This window comes from Penicillium cataractarum (assembly GCF_028827025.1).
Source record: "Penicillium cataractarum strain IBT 29864 chromosome Unknown utg000010l, whole genome shotgun sequence".
Lineage (NCBI taxonomy): Eukaryota > Fungi > Ascomycota > Eurotiomycetes > Eurotiales > Aspergillaceae > Penicillium > Penicillium cataractarum.
This window is the reverse complement of record NW_026622746.1, coordinates 869170-889919: the sequence shown is the minus strand read 5'-3', so window position 1 is coordinate 889919 and position 20750 is coordinate 869170. Positions and strand designations below refer to the sequence as shown.

The 20750-nt window shown below is 48.3% G+C and overlaps 7 protein-coding genes across 7 annotated transcripts; 5 read left to right on the top strand and 2 right to left on the bottom strand.

The window, feature by feature from the left end:
• Positions 1 to 260: 260 nt before the first annotated feature.
• Positions 261 to 1283, bottom strand: N7496_012451 (uncharacterized protein; the record flags this gene model as incomplete). The annotated part of the gene is made up of 1 exon (XM_056705364.1): positions 261 to 1283. One exon carries the CDS (start codon positions 1281 to 1283, stop codon positions 261 to 263), a length of 1023 nt encoding a protein of 340 aa, XP_056549262.1.
• Positions 1284 to 4575: 3292 nt separating this feature from the next.
• On the top strand, positions 4576 to 7326 carry N7496_012450 (uncharacterized protein; the record flags this gene model as incomplete). The annotated part of the gene is made up of 4 exons (XM_056705363.1): positions 4576 to 5112; positions 5174 to 5884; positions 5949 to 6693; positions 6752 to 7326. The coding sequence occupies 4 exons, from the start codon at positions 4576 to 4578 to the stop codon at positions 7324 to 7326; spliced, it is 2568 nt and encodes an 855-aa protein (XP_056549261.1).
• A 975-nt stretch (positions 7327 to 8301) lies between these two features.
• Positions 8302 to 8892, top strand: N7496_012449 (GNAT family N-acetyltransferase; the record flags this gene model as incomplete). Its single annotated transcript, XM_056705362.1, has 1 exon — positions 8302 to 8892. The coding sequence occupies one exon, from the start codon at positions 8302 to 8304 to the stop codon at positions 8890 to 8892; it is 591 nt and encodes a 196-aa protein (XP_056549260.1).
• Positions 8893 to 9669: 777 nt separating this feature from the next.
• On the top strand, positions 9670 to 10680 carry N7496_012448 (RNA-binding protein; the record flags this gene model as incomplete). Its single annotated transcript, XM_056705361.1, has 3 exons — positions 9670 to 9730; positions 9798 to 10293; positions 10353 to 10680. 3 exons carry the CDS (start codon positions 9670 to 9672, stop codon positions 10678 to 10680), a joined length of 885 nt encoding a protein of 294 aa, XP_056549259.1.
• Positions 10681 to 14014: 3334 nt separating this feature from the next.
• N7496_012447 (uncharacterized protein) lies at positions 14015 to 16941 on the top strand (the record flags this gene model as incomplete). Its single annotated transcript, XM_056705360.1, has 4 exons — positions 14015 to 14388; positions 14461 to 16218; positions 16270 to 16351; positions 16405 to 16941. The coding sequence occupies 4 exons, from the start codon at positions 14015 to 14017 to the stop codon at positions 16939 to 16941; spliced, it is 2751 nt and encodes a 916-aa protein (XP_056549258.1).
• Positions 16942 to 17697: 756 nt separating this feature from the next.
• Positions 17698 to 19489, top strand: N7496_012446 (MFS transporter; the record flags this gene model as incomplete). The annotated part of the gene is made up of 7 exons (XM_056705359.1): positions 17698 to 17787; positions 17837 to 17857; positions 17906 to 17963; positions 18014 to 18073; positions 18133 to 18513; positions 18571 to 18863; positions 18929 to 19489. The coding sequence occupies 7 exons, from the start codon at positions 17698 to 17700 to the stop codon at positions 19487 to 19489; spliced, it is 1464 nt and encodes a 487-aa protein (XP_056549257.1).
• A 177-nt stretch (positions 19490 to 19666) lies between these two features.
• N7496_012445 (ankyrin repeat domain-containing protein) lies at positions 19667 to 20587 on the bottom strand (the record flags this gene model as incomplete). Its single annotated transcript, XM_056705358.1, has 1 exon — positions 19667 to 20587. The coding sequence occupies one exon, from the start codon at positions 20585 to 20587 to the stop codon at positions 19667 to 19669; it is 921 nt and encodes a 306-aa protein (XP_056549256.1).
• Between the last annotated feature and the right edge of the window lie 163 nt (positions 20588 to 20750).

The window sequence follows — 20750 nt, the reverse complement described above, 5'->3', positions numbered from 1 at the left end:
CAGCATACTTGTTGCGACTACAGGAAGTACTATGAGTGATTTTTCAAAACTCATCAACATCATATTATTGTACATAAACTGGTGGGCTGTGCTCACATTGGTGGAGCCCGGAGCCCAAGACAGATTAAAGCAAATGGCATCCAGCAGTATTCGAAAGGTGTGCGATAACTGGAAATTTGAACTCAGATTAGCTGCTCCCATGTATCATGAATGCCGGCAGTTCGAGTTCGTGAGGGGATATGAATGCACGGTACTCCGGCTTAGACTTCCATGTCGTCCACAATCGCTTGCATCTTCTCGATCGCGTCTTCAAATGAGCGAGAAGTGACCAGTATTTGATGGCCCGCGGCGAGGAGCTTGGCGGCAGGGTGGCTGTCATCGATCTTGCCGGCCAGGAAGTCTTTGAGATCGGCCTCGGTCAAATCTATGCCTCTCTGGGCACAGATAACCCAAACACAATGGATCGCCTGGCAACCGCCTCTCACGGCAAGCATTCGAAGTCCATGACAAGGGTCCGGGATGCATTCATCAAAGCCCTTCCAGTCCTTGATCAGATCCTTCCAGTTGGGGACGAGGCGATTGCGTGCGCGTCGTGACATGACAAATTTGTCCCCTTCGTTGCCTCTCAGAGCGATCCAGGCATATGCGTCGTTGAGTTGACCTTTGCGGGGACCATTTAGATAGAACACTTGGCCCAGATCCAACATTCCGGCTTGGTCATTTTCCTCTCCGATGCGGGTGATTGTGTCGATGCTGGCCAGGGTCAAGTGGATGTCGGGGCCATCGAGAGAGGGGATCGGCTGGTTGTATTCGTTCACGAAGCCAATGATGGGAATGTTTCTGACAACTTGGTCCAGAGGGATCTCATTTGCGAGCCAGTATCCAGAAGGAAGTCGAACGGAATAGCGAGTCAAGTAGTAATCCTCGTCTGGGTAGCCAAGGTTCATGTATCGTGCGAACTGGACTTCGAATGGTAGTAATCCGTGTTCATAATCGGAATCAGAATCAGAATCCGAGTCTGAGTCTGAGGAGGTGGAGGTGTCCCCGGTTGGCTTGGAGTCTGGAGGTAGCTTTGGTGAGGTCGCCGGCTCAGTCTCCGTGCTATGAGGGTATGTGCCGGGTGGTGTCGAGCTTGTGATAGTGCTTGGGCTGGTGCTGGGACTGATGTCTGGGCTGCTCTTCGGGGTAGTCACTGGGTTCGCCTCTGGGGTAGCCTTGGAGTTGGTCTCTGGGCTGGCGGGCGATGCCTCACCCCCTTGAGAATATGGGACTTCTACCTTCATTGCGAATGAAGATATCCTGATGGAGATGGGAGCGTAGAGTAGTATCCAAAGCGATGGTTGTTGACACGAAGGGGAGAAGGTGACTGAGAGAAGGCAGAAACTGAGTTCGGAGCTGGTCTGTTACATCCAAAAGGGGAAGGCAGTTTTGTCATTCGTGATTGTCTAAACAAGTATCATCTTCTTTCTCCTTCCGGTGTCTTGACTGTCTGACCTGCACTTACCCGTTCGCACTACTGAAATCCACAAGCCTCCACATTTCCATCAGCGCCTCCATGTATATCTACATTCCATTTGATGAAGTCGATCACCAAGCCCTTTGAGTCAAGGTATACGAGGTAAGGTTCGAGATGGCGGTTGAGCTTCCGCTTTTGAGTTTCTGTGGCTGAATTGGGCTCCGCTCTCCACTATACAGACTTCTGCATACAATTCTATTCGAAATTGATACAGTCGATTTCGAAAACAGATTACCCCTTGCACACACTGGCTTTGTTTCTCGGCATGTACCCTAGCATCTATCCTTCCGTAAAGACCTCTCGTCTCCATAGTTGCTAGATATATGCACTCTATAGCACCAAGACTACCCTCCTTAAGGCTACACTTCATTCGTGACATGATACAAGCCCAGTCACTAACTAGGTCTCAAATGGCCTAAGCAGCCGAATGTAGTAAATAGCCGATCAAAATTATTCCCAGGAACTCCGACTGTTCGGAAGCGTCCATGGCCCTGAAGAATCATAGTTAACTAGTTAGTTATCGGCTGTGGTGATTTGTCTTATTAAGCGCCAAGACTCTGGAGAGAGTACCTGCATCCCCAACCGCGGGTGGACCGATCACTGATAAGCAACGACCAGCGATGAAAGTGGGTGTCGGACGTCGTTTTCTCTCGAGTTTCTGCGGGCTGAGATCTAGTGCTGCCCCTGATAATCAGTTACGACGGCCTGTCATTTCTCAAGCATCGTCACGATCAATCTTAACGAATGTTACGCTTCCTCCTTGTCGTAACAGCCTCGCGATTCGCACGATAAAGACTTTCTCTAATCAAATGACAGCAGCCAACCCCGAGTTTGAACAATGTTTTCGTTATACAAGTGGGCGATGGCTCTGGGACGAAGAACAGCAGCTTCAGGATAGGTATCGGGCCTTCAATGTTGCTAGGCTCTAAGGCCTAGCGTCTAAAGTGTTACGCGTAGCCGACCGGTCACTGTGAGTTAGAATGTTCACGGGTTGTACTTGCCTAATTCCAACTACGGATCCCAAGAGTATCTCGCAACCGTACCGCTGCTATGCAAGCCTTACGTCGGGTTCGGGTCCTGTTGAGTATCTTGCGGACGTGCCAGAAGTGCGCGCCAAGTAAGTCAATCACTGAGTGTCACCACTGAGTGAATCCCCTACTTGTAGGTTGGGTTGTCTTAAAGGTGAACTGTGAAGTGTAAAGTACTAAAGGTAGTAACCAAGTAACAATGTATGAAAGGTGCTGTCCTAGTAACTTGAATGATTGATCGCGAAGAACTAAATACATGATGCTGAATGAGTGTCCTTATATATCCAGTCCTTCCCGTCGATAGATGTGATACGACGGTAGATGGTATAGTGGTAGATGATCCTTGGCGTGTTCTACCCGTATACCTATCTACCCTCCTACCACTTTGGTCACGTGCGGGGTGGCCGTTTCTCGCGTTGCGCTAACCGTCTCATCACGTAAGTGAGTATTGGTTGTGACGGTTAGCCGTAGGCCGTTTCTGGCTCCTCCTCGCATGCTTTACTTAGGGCCTTCGGGGCGTGCCTGAGTATACCGAAACGCACGTGAGGACGCTAGGTGCTAGCGTCCGAGGAATGATTGGTTCTCGGTTGCCCCTCAAATAGCTGCGGCCCCCGCGCCTCTTTTGAGGTCCGTAACATAAAGCCGTTGGCCCAGGTAGATGCGTCTCGATGACGAAGTTGGTAGAGGGAGGATTTAACAAAGTTTTCCGGTTAGTTATGGATAACGGAAAATCAGTGCTTGCCCGTATTCTAAACCTAAATACCGGTCCCTTATTCTATACGACTACGTCGGAAGTTGCTATAATAGAGTTCGTGAGTTAAGTATGCTATATTTGAGCGTAAGAGGCGGCTTGCTAATCTATTTATAAGGCTCGAGGTTTTCTCTAAATCCCCGTACCCCGAGTATTAGGATAGGACGCTATAACCGATAACCCGGCTGGTTCGGAATATATCTTTATAGAAGAGGTAACTGGTAAGTAGCTTAGAGTAGGCCTCTGCATGGTGCGGTCTTGGTCCTTAGGTCGAGGACCGCGGACCGGACCGCACGGTCTTGCGGTCTCGAATTCGGGGGTTGAGACCGCACCATAGTGAACCGCGGTCCCTTGCGGTCTTCACCACGGTGAACCGCAATTGCATAATTCTACCAAGACCTTCTCTTTTCGGCTACATAAATTGATGATTCATCCCATTTAATTACTGTTATTAAACACTGTTTTGGTCCCTTCATAAACATTTACTGTATTTCAGCATCAGCCACTATGAAAACAGATGAAATATACTCGTATATAGAAAATCTACTATTTAAAATACCTAGACCTGCCAGTACTAGTATATTTCTAAGTTCTAATAGAGAGGTTTAGTAATAATTATTGCTGGCTAGGTGTATGAGGTAAGAAATATATATTTCGATATCAGTACCTGACCCTATCTTCATCTGAGACTTCTTCGTTGAGTGTACATAACCCCCTACATACAGCTAAAATAGGTATTAAGGGTATTATCAGAGAGCTTAGATTCTCTAGTTAACTATTTATCTTGAAATTCTATATTCTACTACTAATATATCATAATAATCTCTTTTCAAAATTGGTTTCTCTGATATGAAGTGTAGACTTAGAAAGAAAAGGAGGATTATACTATTATATGGGCCTTCTAGCGGTCCTTTTCGGTCCTGTGCGGTCCTCCTCATGGTTCTCTGCGGTCCTCTGCGGTCAATCATAGTATTTCCTACTAGCTGTCTATGCGGTCTTCTGCGGTCTTTGCAGCCCTCTATGCGGTCTATCGCGGTTTTTCCTGCGGTTCTATGCGGTCTTCTGCGGTCTTCGTAGCCCTTATCCTATCGGATTGTAGTAAAGTGGAGCCTACTGCCTAATCACTATTACAATTCAATTTGATCTATCTAAATCATGCCTATAGCTTTCTCCTAGAGAAAATCCTTTATTCAGCTTTTTCTAGTAGACGGAAATATTTTAGCAGGTATCTCCTTAAGTCCTTTACCTCCCCCGTCCTATCCTATACTCATTTCGTCAAAATGTTACAGAGTCAGGCCTCCTCTCAGTTCTCTGATCAGTATCCCTCATCGGCTTTTGAGGATAATCCACGAGATACTTTCTCCTTCTTCACATCTGATGGGCTGTTTAACCTCGACGGGCGCGAAACGCCAACTTCTACTCCTAACGTGAACTTACTCCGACCGGCGATTCCTCCTGTTATCCCAGAAACACTCGAACGCGTTGGTCCTCCTAAAAGGAAAAACTATATCCTCTGGACAGAAATGGCGAATGAGGATTTCATCGTCTGGTGGTTAAAGACGGAGTATGGAAGTAAGATGAAACGGAATATCTTTGAGGGTAGACGCAATGCAGAATGTTGGGACCACTTCTACCAGGTCGCTACTATCCAGGATGGGTCTCCTAAGGTAATATGCAAGAATTGCGACCATATCCTTGCCCATCCTGCCGATAAGCGCCGGGGAACATCTACTATGAATAGGCATTATTCGCAAGTAGGTACCTGTCGGAGAGGACCGACTCAGTCGCAAGATATTAGGAAGGCTATCAAGAACGGGGTATGGATAATCAGTCTACCTTTTTCTAATTATTACTAATCTTATAAAATACCCCTTCTAGGCATATCTGTCGTCTCGTAAAGCATCATTTACGCCGCAAGCTTGGATGGAAAGGTTAATTACCTTTATTGCTGCCTCGCGGCTACCCTTCCAGCTTATTGAGCATCCTGAATTTCGCGCCCTTCTTGAGATGGCCCGGCTTGCTCCCTGCTTCCCCGAAATCCCAACTGCAACCACAGTCCGCCGTCATCTTCAAGAGATCGTGGAAGAACGCCAGTATACTCTTCTACAGAAGCTTCCTAATAGTGCTAAGCTCTCTATTGCATTAGATTGCTGGACCTCACCATTTCGCCAAGCTTTTATGGCAATAACGGGCTATTTCATTGACCAAGAGTGGAATTACCGAGAGCTCTTGCTTGGCTTTGAACCTCTACAGGGCTCACATACGGGGGCCTATCTAAGCACTGTCCTGCTTGACCTTCTTGAGAAGCATCGGATTACTGAGAGGGTGTTAACTATTACTACTGATAACGCATCTAATAACGGAACATTACTCGGTAGCCTTCAAGAGGTCGTCGAATCCCTACAGCTACCTAGTAGTATACCGGTTATTCGTATACCATGTATTGCACATGTTATACAGCTCAGTTTGAAGGAGCTCCTTGGTCAGATGGACGCGAACCCAGGAAACGAGAGGGAAGAGATTGAATGGACCGAGAAAGGGCATATAGCTCGGCAAGAGAATAGAAAGATCGTGGATACTCTGAACAAGGTCTAGCTCTCTCTAATCTCTTACTATTATCTCTCTTTCTTTACTAACTCGCACTATATTCTAGGTTCGGAAGGTAGCAGTCTACATCAACAAAAGTCCCCAGCGCCGCGAGAGCTTCATAAGGCTTCAGACGAAAGAGCCTAAGCTTATGCCTATACAAGATGTTCGGACACGATGGAATTCGACGTTCCTCATGCTCAGGCGTGCCCGGCGATTGCAGTCTGCCTTTGATGACTTCTGTGTCCAATTCAACCTCGCTGATGTAAAGATAGACAGAGATAAATGGCGACAAGTTGACTATCTTCTGTCAATCACTTATCCCTTCTTCAAATTCACTTCGTCTCTTTCGGCAACTACAGACGTGACTATCCATAACGTCTTTGGTATCTATAACGCCCTATTCACACATATTGATAAGGCGAAAGTGCAGCTAGCGCGAAAGAAGGTTGGTTGGAAGAGAGTGATGAAGTCCGCGCTTGACCGTGCGCGCGATAAGCTTACAGAGTATTATGGAAAGACTGATGATATTCCTGGTGATCTCTATGCAATTGCGACTATCCTAGGACCACGGAACAAGCTAGAGTTCTTCACAACATCTGAATGGGAACCTCACTGGGGGCCTCGCTATAAGCAGTCGCTAGAGGCTTACATTCAGCCTTACCGGCAGCGCTACGAAGAGGCACAGTCTACATCAACTCTCCAGCCCACAATTCAAGACGTCTCTGACATTGATATCCTTCTGAGACCTACTGTATCTCTTCAGTCAAACGTGACGGCTCCAGATGAGCTTACACGGTATCTTAGAAGTAGTAAGTTAATCTATATACCTCTTCTTATATACTCCTTCTCTTATACCACCCTCACTAGGTACTGTCGAAGCAACCCCTCTCGTTTTCTGGAAAGAACACCAAAATGAATATCCTATTCTGGCAAGCCTTGCTCGAGACATCCTTACAACACCAGCCAGTGGTTCTGGCGTTGAGCGGTTATTTAACTCTGCGCGTGATATCTGCCATTATCGCCGGGGCTCACTGAAACCGCAGACAATCAAGGAATTGATGTTGTTTATGTGTACAACAAAATTTGACGTGGAGTCAGAGCAGCTTGCCCTAGTTGATGAGTATCTTTCTACGCAAGAGAAGCAAGCAAAGAAAGAGCAGAAGGACGCCCAGAAGAAAGAGGAACAATTTGATCCAATTAGTGATAACGAGGAAGACCTATCCACTACTGAAGATTCTGCCGAAACTATCCAACTTCCTAGTGCGCGAGCGCTTGGAAAGAGAAGGGCTACCCCGGATCAGCTATTTGAACTTGACGATGATGACGATGAGGTTCCCCTGCCTGATAATAGCCACTTAGAAGAAGGGAGGACTACTCAGAGGCGTTCATCTGGGCGTGTTCCAAAGCGCTTGAGACAGGATGAGGATTTTGTATATCTTTAATAGAAACAAGAACCACATAAGCTATTCATAAGGAAATCAGTCAATCCTCGCTTTTTCGGTAGAAATCAACAGACACCAAACAAAGAATTATTCTTTACTCCTACCTCAGAATTATATAAAATTAAATATCATTTGAAAGCAGAATACTCAAAAATACAGGCGACTTCTACATAAATTATGCATACCTTGGGTCTAAGATGTTTTGCTTGTTTGCAGGACCGCAGGACCGCACCAAACCGCAGTGGTGCGGTCCCTAAAAATGTAGGACCGCCCAGCGGTCTCAAGGTCTGGGACCAAAGACCGCGCGGTGCGGTCTAATGCGGTCTTGGGTGCGGTCTTTCCGGTCCCGTGCAGAGGCCTAGCTTAGAGTGATTTAGGATAAGCTAAGTCCGGATTCAAAACTCTCTATTATCAGAGAAGTGGTAGCTATCGAGTTAAAGATGCTATCGGGGTTATTTTCATAGTATATCTACTTTTATATCCACCCTAATATACAAAATCTATTCTATTTCTCGTTAGCTATGGTAGTATATATTTTATGAGTGATATAGTTAAAGATATAGTCCCCGCTAAGCTTACTAACGAGGCTCCCTTAGAACTTAAAGAGTATATATACAAGACTTTTAGTATTGGGCCCACTATTGATAGGGGCTTTTGGAGGAGGGAGCGTGCTTTAATAGATATCTCTAGAGGTCCCTGTAAGTATCGCTATTCGGCTATATAATGATTCAGCTTTAGCTCGCTAATTATGACTAGGGTTAACTCCGAGTGATTACGCATTATATAATTATGTTGTTACCACTATATTCTTGGAAGAGTACAAGATCCTCGAGGTGTTATTGGCCAAGCCGCTCATACTAAGGTTTGCCAAGCATCCTAGTTCCCCTCTCAACACATAACGCTTCTTCGCATCAACTCATTCTCGAACTGTCGGCCAAGCATTCTTGAAATCCGAAGAGATACAGATCAGAAAATATGATCAATTATCGCCCCGCAAAGATAGAAGATCTAGCCCAGATCCGCGACATCAACAGACATTACATCCTCAATACTTCGCTCACATTCGTGCGAGCCCCACCATCCTTTGACTCATACATTGCCAAACTGAACGATCTCAAATCTCGAGGCCTCCCATATCTGGTCGCAGTTGATGAAACACAAAAGGCAGATGATGGAAATGATCTTGTTGTTGGCTACGGGTCACTTTCTCCATTTCGCCCACAGATGGTCTCATATGCTCCAACGGTTGAGCTGACGCTATTCATACACCCAGACCATCAATCGCAAGGATCGGGATCGGTGCTCCTTGCGCTTTTGCTGGGGGAAGTTGAAACTGGCCAAGTCTGGCATATATTTGAGGAACCGGTTATCAGCAGCGGATCCACTGAAGCCGATCATGAAAATGAGGCTAGTGGTGCGATGCGGGTCAGAAATGTGATTGCCGTTATGGCCGTTGATCCTGAGGGCAAGGAACAAGGTGAAGCTTTGAGGAAATGGTATGTGGCACGAGGTTTTGAAGAGTGCGGTCGATTGAAGAAGGTCGGATATAAGAGAGGATATTGGTGAGTAATCAAAGTGAAAATCCATCGATGTGATTAGCGGGGCTTGAAGCTGATTTCGTACATTAGGATCGATACTGTTTGGCTTCAATATTCTATCCCTGAGTCGATGGCGCCTTTGTGAGTTATACTTGGCAAGGGAAATTTAGTAGTGCTATTTATGTTTCTACCGACTATACATCCAATTTGTACAGACAAAGTTCCCTGGCTGCTGCTTGCAGCTCTGAGCCCCCGAAGTATGAACCATCGTGAGTAGGATGATTCTTAATGAGGTGTATCAAGGTTGGGGACGTTTATTAGGTTCTACCAAGGATATCTTCCGTGGGATTGATGGTATAAAGGCCCACTATACCATCAAGTGGAGGGGAGTCTGAGGTTTGTTTTTGTTCTTTGGACTTCGATGCTACCATTTGGCTACTGGGTTGCCGGTGACTCTAAGTTTATTTAGCGAACTAGAAATCCGCCTCCTAATTTCCACTGCCGTGAACCACAATATTGCAAAAAACCAGTAAGACCGTGGAAAACAGCATACTTGTCTCTCTTACACGATTTAAGCCTTGGAACGATAATTTAGTCACAATACATTGGATGGAGAGTCTGCTCCATCATCACCGCCCATATACTCTGGCTCAGATCACGTGGCTTGACGTGCCATCCCTACGTGATTTCGACCTTCAATTCGACCACTTTTTCTAACGAGAATTGCGCGAGAACTAGTTCTATCACAGCGTGCGAGGACATTCGCATCGCAGTACGAAGCCTTTGCGGGATAAGCGGGGTCACCATGGCACAAGCTCCACAGGGCCAATCTGATGCCTTGAATGAAGGCAGACGCATCTACCTCGGTGTGACCACCTTGACCGATCGCTCTCCTCTTCAGAGGGTCATGACCTAACTCTGGAAATTACTCAGGTAATCTACCATACCGAGCTAACCCCTACGACATCGAAACGATCCTCGCCACCAATGGCTTCAACAAGATAGAAAGTATCCACATCTCAGTCGATCCCGTGAGCGCGCGAAACCCAGGCTACTGCTTCGTCGACTTTCCAGACAAAGAGACCGCCGACCGTGCACTTTCCTCCTTGAGTGCACAAATCGACGGGCGATCTGTCAAGGTCGGACCATGTGAGCCTAAGAAACAACATAGTCGTCGATTCAACCGTGAAGACGAGTACGCCTTTAAGAGATGGGGTGATTGGAACTCGCAGTCCCGCAATAGCGATAACGCTGTCAGTCAGCCTACCGGCCAGGGTATTGAGCAGGGTCCTATCGGGGCACTGAATCATTTCGATGATATGGTTGGGAATTCCAAGGGCCGGAGGCTGTATGTTGGTGGGTTGGGCAAGATGGTCAATCAAGCCGAGCATAACAGTGAAATCGCTGACCTTCTTCGTGCTTTTAACCCGTGCGATTATCTCTTTAGTTTCCCACAGTCATGGGCCTAGGTTAACTTGACGGTATCAGGATTGCCATTGGAAAACGCATCACTCCGGCTGAGCATACGAGAATGCTCCCTGGAAAGCACCACTACTGTTTCGTTGACTTTGAAACCAAGGAGGACATGAATGCTGCTATTCAAGCACTTAATGGGAGGGTTCATATGGGGAGTCGATTGAAGGTTGTGCCAGCGTGGGACATGCCAAAAGCTCTCAAGGATCGACGAACGGGGTTTCGAAATAGTCGCGGTGACGAAGATGGAGGTCAAGAAGTCTCTTATTCCGACTACATGGCGAGATCTAGTCGGGCGCTTGAATCGAACGACTGGCGCAGGAAGGATGATTCAAGTCCGTAATATGGCAACACACTTGTCTTCGGGGTATATTCTCTAACGGTTATAGCTCTAAAATGCTTATAAATATCGGATTACATGCACTTACTGTCGACCACTGACGGGTTCTGATAACAGACAGGGACACTGTAAAATTTGCGTCTGCCAATTCTATTAAATGTGACGATTTTATCCGGGAGTATAAGCAGGAGCTCCCCTCACTTCCTGCATAGCTGCGCACTTTCTCATCTAACTCAGGTAGCATCTCGCGGGTATCAGGGAAAATTTCTACGTTAAAGCAACTGGCTCAGCCTCTCGGCAGATTGATCTTACTGCAGCAAACTCTGCCTTATTGGTCAATCTATATTGAGGCTAATAGGAGGTCAGCACTAGACAAAGAAAGGAACGCCACCTGAAAATGAGAATTGCGCATGGCGAGATCGTAAGCGATGTTGAGTTGTCGACCTAAGCAGCCATAATCACGCAAATTGGGATGACTCGAGCAAATTTGACCAAGTCCTAGGATGTGGAATGTTTACGCCCAGTGGGATGGCTTAGACAGTACAGTGGGTTGTACAACCGTTGCGAACATACACAGTAGCAACCAACTAGGCGGTTAATTTTCAGAACTCTTGTTCGTGACACACCGAGGAAGAAATATCCTCTCTACGTTATTATGTTTCAATAAGACGGTCTTCGCAGGGCATCTTTTCTTATGTCTCCCGCTTAAGGAACCAGATTATAAGTGCTAGAAAGAGGAAATAAGTGCGGAAAAACAGCCTAGAGTCGGTCTCTATGCGGGGAAAAAAAGCCAAGGGGCCAAAGCGAAAGCTAGTGTTGGAATTATCCAGAAGTATCGCGTGATTGACCCGCAATTCAGGGTCCGAAGCTTATAAGCCTACCTTGTCGAGAGTTATCTGGAGACTTCGTCATTGCACACCGCAATGAGGGAATTGTGTACTGCACAGGGGAGAGCAAATGCTAATAATAAGTAGTAGGGCGTATTTTGTAAGGCATCCCACCTGAACGACCAACTAATTGAAGCTACGGTCTGACCATTCGCGGGAGAAATTTGGAGGGACCTACTGTAGACATAGCCCTGTTGGGGTCTAAATGTATGCTTACAATTAGATCATATCTGATGGCTAAAATCAAGAGCGGCAGTGCAGTGCAAGGGTAGTCAATGCGCCACTATTCGAACAGGCAAAATACAGTCCAACGGTCATGCTGGTTCTTGGCTACATAGACGTAGTTTGGGGGCGATTGTTACTATTCAAGACAATGTAAGACTGAAGTTTCAGAGTCTACTGTACAGTAGTAACCGTCTTCCATAGTGGATTCTGGAAGCCCACTCGATCGACAGGATTTGCTTAGCTTAAGGGGGTTCATCGGATCACTAGCTAATTTCAGATATAAACGGAGTAGATTCTGGGTCCGATGTGAAACAAAAACAGAAATTGCTCGTGAGAGACATGAAGAATAAAATATTATGAAAAGTTGGGGTTCAGTTACATCGCCATACATAACATAACCATCATCATTTTGGCGTGATGGCCCGAGGTACAGAGCACAGTGCAGTAGGACACGATTTAACTTTATGTAAGGTCTTGGCTGCGTGCCTTGAACCTGCCAAGATGCCACCTGTTTCTCTCCACCCATCCCAGGTCCCAGGGCCAGGGGTTCTGTTTCTGGTTCTCGCCGCATGGTAGCTAAGCCTTGCGAGCCAAGAATTCCTTACGAGGATATAATCTAGAAACCACCACCACAGAACAGCTCAGGGATCTCTACTTTTATTAAAGATTTGCAAAAATATCCCCAGATGCCAAGCTGGGGGCGTCTTTGATGCACCGAACAGACCCAAACTTTCAAGGCGGACCGCCCGGTGCGCCTTCCGACGAGAAAGGACCCCGTAGTACGGAGTACAGTAGAAGGACTGTAGCGCAAGTGCTAACTGCTAAGTGACTGGCGCAAAAAAATGCCCGCCATCTCAGCCCCTCGTGGCGGCGACTGGACGGAAAACGGAAAACGGAGACATAACCGAGACCAAGAACTATTTCGGTAGGCGGTACAGTAAATATGTACAATACAGTACAATAGTCCAGTACTTTTCCGCCCCCACTGGCTGCTAAAAAAAACACATTCTCTGTTTTCCCTTTGAGCCGCAGCGTTTCCCCCTTTTCAGTAGCTGATCGTGTGTCCAATTGGGGGCGGTCCGTATTTCTTGTCCACATCTTTGAGCACTGTAGCTATCGATAGTGCAACCGGCCATCCGCTACTAAGGGAAATTTATCCACTCCATTGAATCCACCTTCCCGGCCTAGAAAGGCTCTGATTCAGCCAGTGAATCGAAAATAGCGGAAGGACAGATCTCCGGGCGGGTGGGAGAGGGGGCTTTGATGGAGTCCTATAAGGTCGTATAGCGTCCTATAGGGTCAAATGGAGAGGGCCTTTGCGGGCTATGCAGTCATACATTGTTATCCTGTACAGTACTCCGTATAGTTGGTGACCACGCTGTCAAGCTCAAGGGCCAAATAGACTCACGTCAGACCAAGGACCCTTCCTTGGACCCTGCATCATGATTCTCCATGATCGCGAGGCGAACGTGTATGACGCGAGTTTGGACCTGTAAGATTGAGGAAGAGGGGGGTAAAACGGTCTAACCGTCGAGTTTGTCCAACCGTCCTTCATCGCCACGTTGGAGTAGCAAAGAAAACCAAGGTGAGACTCTGTGGGGAAAACCTAAGGACCTCGCACGGAGTCTTCGGGCCACTGACAGTATCCGAAAGGTCTCACACGAAGAGTTGCCTATTCCGCGCCAACCAATAAGCTCTTCAGGAACACCCGCTGGAACCAATGAAAGGTCCAATAGCCCGTGACAGAACGAGGTTAGGTAAGAGGAACAAGGCTTTTCGGGTCTCCATCACAGTCCCCACAGCCTCGTTTGGGCAAAAGACCGCATGACCCTGAACCTTTTCAATGGGCTCAGATGCGCTGGATGAAACCCTGGACTGGGGCTTGCAGCTCCACAAGCAATTCCCACGCCCGCTTGGCCCAGTTGTTGGCAAATTGGGGCCTGTTTTTAAGAGGAGAAGAGAGAAAAGAGGCTTTTGGTGGATGGAGGCGACTGGTCTTGCGCCCTTTTTGCTGTTCCCCATATTCTATTTCTATTTCTATTTATTATTAACTCGGCCGCTCCGGATTCTCCGAGGGGAGATTTTCATTTTTCTGCTTTCTTGTTCTTTTGGATGATTTTCGTTCGTTAGCAGCTGAAGCTGTATAGCACATACTTAACACTCACAGCGAAGCCAGGTTTTGTATGGCTTCTCCCATGTCGGCCTGATCATACATCCTCGCCAATATGTTGCGTCAATCCAATTCGCCCTGGGCCGAGGCTGGCGATTCCGCCATTATGTTGGGGGATTCTGGAGGTCGACCAAAAGCCTATTTGAATTACGTTTGCTGCGCTTTGCCAGCGCGGGCCTGCTCGGCCGCTTTTACGTGGGAATCTTCAAAGAAATTCTGGTTTAGCTTCCTGACCGTCTCAACCATTTGCGCCAAAGTTCTTCATATTTACGCTCATATCGACTCCATTAAGCCCAAAAACTTGTTTCTATGGGGGCCTACATTCTTTGTTCAAGACGCAATTTTCCTTTTGATAGTTTTTGCGCTCACTCGCAACTTCAAGCGAACATGGCTGCGCTATACGGCTTCGACGACGGTCATTTTGGGGACGTAAGTAACTGTTGGCTGAAATTAGAATATCTTAGGCGGGTAGACATGCGCTGACACGTCATTTTTCTATAGATTGATCCTCTCCACGATGGCCGCCGCTAATACCTCGTTCTACTTCACCACCGGTGCCGAAATCCACTGGCGACAAGCAGGCGGCTTCAACCGCGACCCGGCTTCGATTAACACGTTGCTCACCGGATTGACTGGCCTGGTCATTGTCGAAGTTCTATACATTGTTGCAGCTGGGTTGACAACACCATGGATTTATAATGGCGTGGAATCGATGATCTCGATCTGGGGCTCAATGACCAAAGCCATCTTCAAGCCTGTTGCACCCTACGCAAAGCTTGGCGTCAACAAGGCTCTGAGCCGCTGGAGCAAGGGCCGCGAGGTCTTTGAGAGAATGAAGCTCTACGAGGCCGTGCCATTGAGCGACTACGACGAGGAGGAAGACAAGGCTACCCCCAGCGGGGCACCATTGCTCGACCACCCACCGCAAGCCTTCGAGAACGGACGCTGGAATTTCCACTGGGCAAAGAGCATGGATTGGAAACACGATATCGACTGGAAGCTCTGGCTGAAGCGCGCGCTGGTGGTTTTCCCTACCGCATACATTTTCTTCGTGCGCTTGCTTCGCCCCTCGAATTCCTCCTACGGCTTCCTCTCCCAGACGGTCATCATCACTCCTTTTGCGGGCGTCGATTCCGAAAGCAAGCTCGCGCATATGTTCAAGGATCGCACTTTGGATGGTAAGACGACTGCTCTCACTGCGGTTCCGGAGTTCGACTGGCTCCCCAAGGGCAAGTTCCCCGGTTTCCGCGATTGGGAGGATCGATCTCGGTACTCGCACTATAACTCGACCGAGGATCCCCTGCACATCTCCAACCTGGGCAAGGACATTCTGAAGCCTATCAAGGCCGCGCTGGATAGCGGTGATGTCAAGATCAAGCACATCTTCCTTTTCAAGATGGAGAGTACTCGCTATGATGTTTTCCCGCTCCGAAACAACACTTACCTGTGGGATCGGATCCAGAAGTCTTATAAGGATAAGAAGGTCCCCAAGGACGTCCAGGATCGCCTGGTTAACCTCACCCGCACCGCCGAACGTATCACCGGATCTCCCTCCGGATTCCATCGCAATGAGACGATCAAGCCGTACGGAGGCATCAACCTGCACAACTCCTACACCGGAGGAACGTTCACTCTGAAGAGTATCGAGGCAACCACCTGTGGTGTCGAGCCTCTAGTCGTTGATTTCAACCATGAGTACGAGCATCACATCTACCAACCTTGCATGCCTCACATCCTCGACATGTTGAGCGCGACCACGAACAACAGCAAAAGCGACGACTTTACCGACTGGCCCTGGCGCCCTGCATTCATGCAGTCCATCACCGATACCTACGATCACCAAGACCGCCTCACTCCCGCTATGGGCTTTAAGCCTGAGAACACCGTGACCGTCGAGTCTATCGATGAAGAGCGCGCAAACGACACTTCTTGGACTGCGGAGAAGTTCAACTTCTGGGGATACCCCGATTCCTCGCTTGCTGTGTACTTCCGTGAGGCTATTGAAAAGGCCGAGCGTGATCATGAGCGTCTCTTCCTGACTCACCTGACTGGCATTACGCATCACCCCTGGGACACGCCTAATGGAACGTACGAGGAGCTGATCGGATCTCAGACGAATGCTTTTGGTGGTAAGAATGACGGGTTGAACCGTTATCTCAACACCATCGGTGTCAACGATCGCTGGTATGAGGAGTTCTTGAACATTCTGGAGGAGACCGGAGTTGCCAACGAGACCCTCATCGTCATGACTGGTGACCAGTAAGTTGATCCAAGACACCGCGAGGTGGAATCTTGCTAACCCTTGAACAGCGGTCTGTCCCTTCCTGAAGATGGTAACGTCACTCCCTACGATAACCCTTTGGAGACCAACTTCCACGTGCCTCTGATCTTTGTAAGTTCTCAACCAAGTCACCCATAACATACAGTACTAACATATCCTCCCAGGCCAACCCCCGTCTTCCAACCATCCAACTCAACGCCTCCGTCTCCTCCGTCCAAATTCTACCCACCATCCTCGATCTCCTCAAAAACTCCGGCTCCCTCGACGACTACAGCACCCGCGCTGTCAGCGATCTCCTCCCCATGTACGAGGGCCAGTCCATCATTCGTCCAATCATCACCCACAACAAGAAGACCTCCTACTACCAATTCACCGTCATGAACACCGGCGGCTCAATGGTCGCCATGCGCTCCGCCGACGCTCCCTACCGCCTGATCGTCCCTCTCGTCCCGGAGGTGGAATTCCGCTTCACCGACGTCAGCAAAGATCCCCAGGAAGAAAAAGCCATTAAAGCATTCGACTTCAAGCCCCTCAAGACGGCCGTCAAAGAAGATCATGGCGAAGACGCTGCTCAGTGGGTTAACGATGCCGCCCGCGCTGCTCAGTGGTGGGTTACCGATAACTGGAACCGCTACGAGTATAACCCGCGGATTCCGAAGAAGCCTCATCAGTCTTGGCCGAGCACTCACAAGGAGGGTTGAGCGTATCGATATCTCTCTCTCTTCTACGTCCCGACGACACAAAACGCAAAACGCAAACATGCCTTTCGACGGCATATCCTCTTTTCTCTTCACTCTATATACCAATTTTTTTGTTCTTTGTATGATTACGGATTCTCGGAAGTTTTCCGAGGAGTCTGACCAGCATGGCGCACGGCACATATTCGGCTTTTCTTTTTCTGTATATACTTACATCTACTCTATTGGGATTTTGCATATTTGGGAGGGACTCAAATAGTTATTAATGATCATATCCATCAAATCATGAACCGCTATTTCTCTATAAACCCGCTAATGTTCTTGATGATGGGTGGGTGACCGCTCCCTGACTGTAGATCCCAGATCCTTCATCACTAGTTGGTTAGTCCCGGGGTGATCATCGACAGATCTCCCGATCGCAAATCAGCAAAACAATCAATTATCTTCAATTTGAGCCTTGATTGGATAGTACTCATTAGCACTGTCAGTGAATCACCCGCATCATCATGATAATCAATTCCGACTCTGCATAGTCTGCATGCATCTCCCAAAGTAGTCCCCGCCTTTTACCAGATCAGGCTGCCGTATGCGACACGAGGGGCTGACCTGGCTGACGGTGATCATCGTTCATGCATCTACTTCCCGTATGCCCCGCTAATCACTTTCTCCCCCCTCCTCCTCGTCCCCTGCTTTTCTTTTTTTTCAGTTCTGATTCGGGTCTTTTCTCCTCTATCCAACTTGTGCGGTGAAGGTGAAAAAATGGAGGGTGCGAAGCGTGTACCGTGGCTTTACAATTTTCGCTCTTCGGAGACGTTCATTGTTCTTGTGGTTTCCATTGCGATTTTTACCGTGAGTACTAGACTCGCGGGAGTTTTACGGTCGCTGACTCGAGCAACAGGATGTGTTTATCTATGGGATGGTATGTTAACCAAGACGAAGAGATGAGCTCGATTACTCACTTTCCCAGATCGTACCAATTGTTCCAATTGCATTGGTTAAACGTGCCGGTGCTCGTGAAGAAGAAGGTACTTAACCCATCTACCATATATCTACCTCACTTACTAACAAAACACAGCTCAGTCGTGGGTCTCAATATTACTCGCCGTCTACGGAGCCACTCTCCTCGTGGGATCGCGTGGGTTTCCCGCCGCCAAATATCCTGTCGTGTAACAAGCTCGGACTGACGCATCGCAGCATTATTCGGATATTTCGCCGATCACTGTCGCCTCCGAAGACTCCCCTTTGTCATTGGCCTGATTGCCCTGGCAGCTTCTACTGGACTCTTTGTCGTTGCCCGGTCGTTACCGGTCCTCATCCTCGCGAGAGGGCTACAGGGATTCTCCGGAGCCGCGGTGTGGGTAGTTGGTCTTGCTATTATCGCTGACAATGTACCACCAGATCGTGTCGCGGAGGCGATGGGTCATACATCGATTGCGTTGACATGGGGTGCACTTTTAGGTCCGACTATCGGGGGTGTGATGTATGAGAAGTTAGGCTTTTACGGGACGTTTGCTATTCCGACTGGATTGATTATCGTGGACGTGGTGCTGCGATTCGCGATGATTGAGGAGTCAGGTAAGGGAGCTGCATGTCATCCTCGCATCTGGCATATTTTCTGACACGTTACCCCAGGAGCTATTCAACCCGACAAGACTGGTCTGGACTCAGGCATGGATGGGTATCGGAGTCCTCTGTATGGCACGTTTATACGCCAGGACGATGAATACTCGGGATACTTCTCATCAGGCGAAGACACCGCCAGCGAGCAAGGCCCTCTTATCAGAACTTCGAATCCTTGCTTCGACCACCCGCGCCTGGTACACGAAAAGCATGCTACGGTGTTCGATCTCCTCCGGACCCCGCGTTTACCCCTTGCATTGATCGCGACAGTAGTTATGGCAATTATATTCTCCGCTCTGGAAACAGTACGTCGTACTCAATCAATACCTAGTTATCACGAGTGCTAACACATGATTCCCACTAATCGCAGACCCTCCCCTTATTCGTCATGGACACATTCAAATGGTCATCCAGCGGCGCAGGCTTAATATTCGCAACAAGCGCAATCCCCAGTTTCGCAGGTGTGCACGTCGGCAAATTAATCAGTCGCACTGGCGCCCGTATCCCAGGACTATTCGCATTCACAATCGCATCAATATCATGGATATCAATGCGCTTCGTGAACAGCAACACTCCCGCCGATATCGCCCTTCTCATCATCCTTTTACTGGTCCAGGGTCTGTCGATTGTATTCGTGGAAATCACCGCAATGACGGAAGTTTCGCAGGCAGTTGATGACTACGAGATTGAGTTCCCTGGCGCTTTTGGCGAGAAGAGTCCCGTTGCGCAGGCTTATGCTTTGTTTAATATGGCGTTTGCGGGGGGTCAGTTGCTGGGTCCTATTTTGGCGGGTGGGATTCGGGTTTGGGCTGGCTGGGATAGTATGACGTTGGTTATTGGGCTTGTGTGTGGTTTTACGGCTATACCGATGGGGTTGTATAGTGGTGCGCCGTTGAGGGATACGGAGAGTTCGTGGGATGATGGAGTATAAAGCTCAGCTTGGATGTTATGATGGGAGTGACGTTACGGGGGCTTAAAATGATTTAATGACAACGAGATTAGAATGAAGAGAGAGCATTGAAATAGAATATTGAAGAGATGCCCTCTTCTGGAGTCCCTAAGTACGACCACGACCACGTCCCCTTGGTTTAGCTGCAACGATCCCCCGTCATTTATTCCTGGTCTCTGCGCATAGCTGTCGCGGAGTTGCACCCGCATGATTTGCTTGATGCATCATATCATCGGTACCAGCAGCCTCTTGCAAGATTGTCATCAACTCGTCTTGAACTCTTATCTTTTCCTCGATCGTAATCCTCTTAACCTTGCCATCAGACGTATAATGCGGTCTCAGTTCCCCAGTTGCCGCGACGTGAAACACTGTGTCACCATCTAGATTCTCGGCTTTGATATCGGCTCCATGATGAATGAGGAACTTGATAGTCTGGACTTGGTTGGGATTCTTGGCCATATAATGACTGTTGGCTATGATATGAAGAGGCGTATTTCCTTCTTTGTCTAGGTGGTTGATGGGAGCTCCGTGGGAAACCAGTAGCTCGAGCAGAGCATTATTCGTCGACTTTTTGCGCGGGTAAGAGTCGAAAACCCAATGAAGTACCGTTCGGCCAGGGTTATCTGAGACACTTGCGTCTGCCCCGTGTTCTAGCAAGAAACGTATTGGGAACTTGGCAACGGCGTGGGTGCTCTCACCATACAGGGCGCTACTTTTGACTGCGTAAAGGAAGGGTGTCACGCCCTCTGCATCCGGGATATTGATGGTTTCAGGGGCGCTAGCTAGAAGAAGAATTAATGTGTTGGTGATCCGTTCACTAACCACATAGTCTGGAAGTTTGTGTTCGAAAGAATACTGCGGACCCACCGCTGCCCAGTGTAGCGGAAGTAGTCCATAGTTATCGCGAGTAGAAACAAATCTGGCGATAGTATCTTCGGCAGTCTGGTGGCTGGAATGATAGTCGAGCATTGCTTGTAGCCCGCTGAACTCCAATAATGGCTTGCCCAATGAATGGCAGTCGCACCGTGAGGTAGTGTTGGAGTCCTTGATGGTTTGAAAACCGTTGAGAGAGTCATGCATTGTTGTTTGGCGTATAAATCGGCTCCCTGATTGAGGAGCCGACTGACCAAGGCGTAGCTACCCCGAGAAGCTGCGAGATTGAACATAGTGTAAAGCTGCAACGATTGCATATCAGAATCTGGCACAATTTCTGCGGCGCTTGCACCCATGTCAAGCAAGAAGT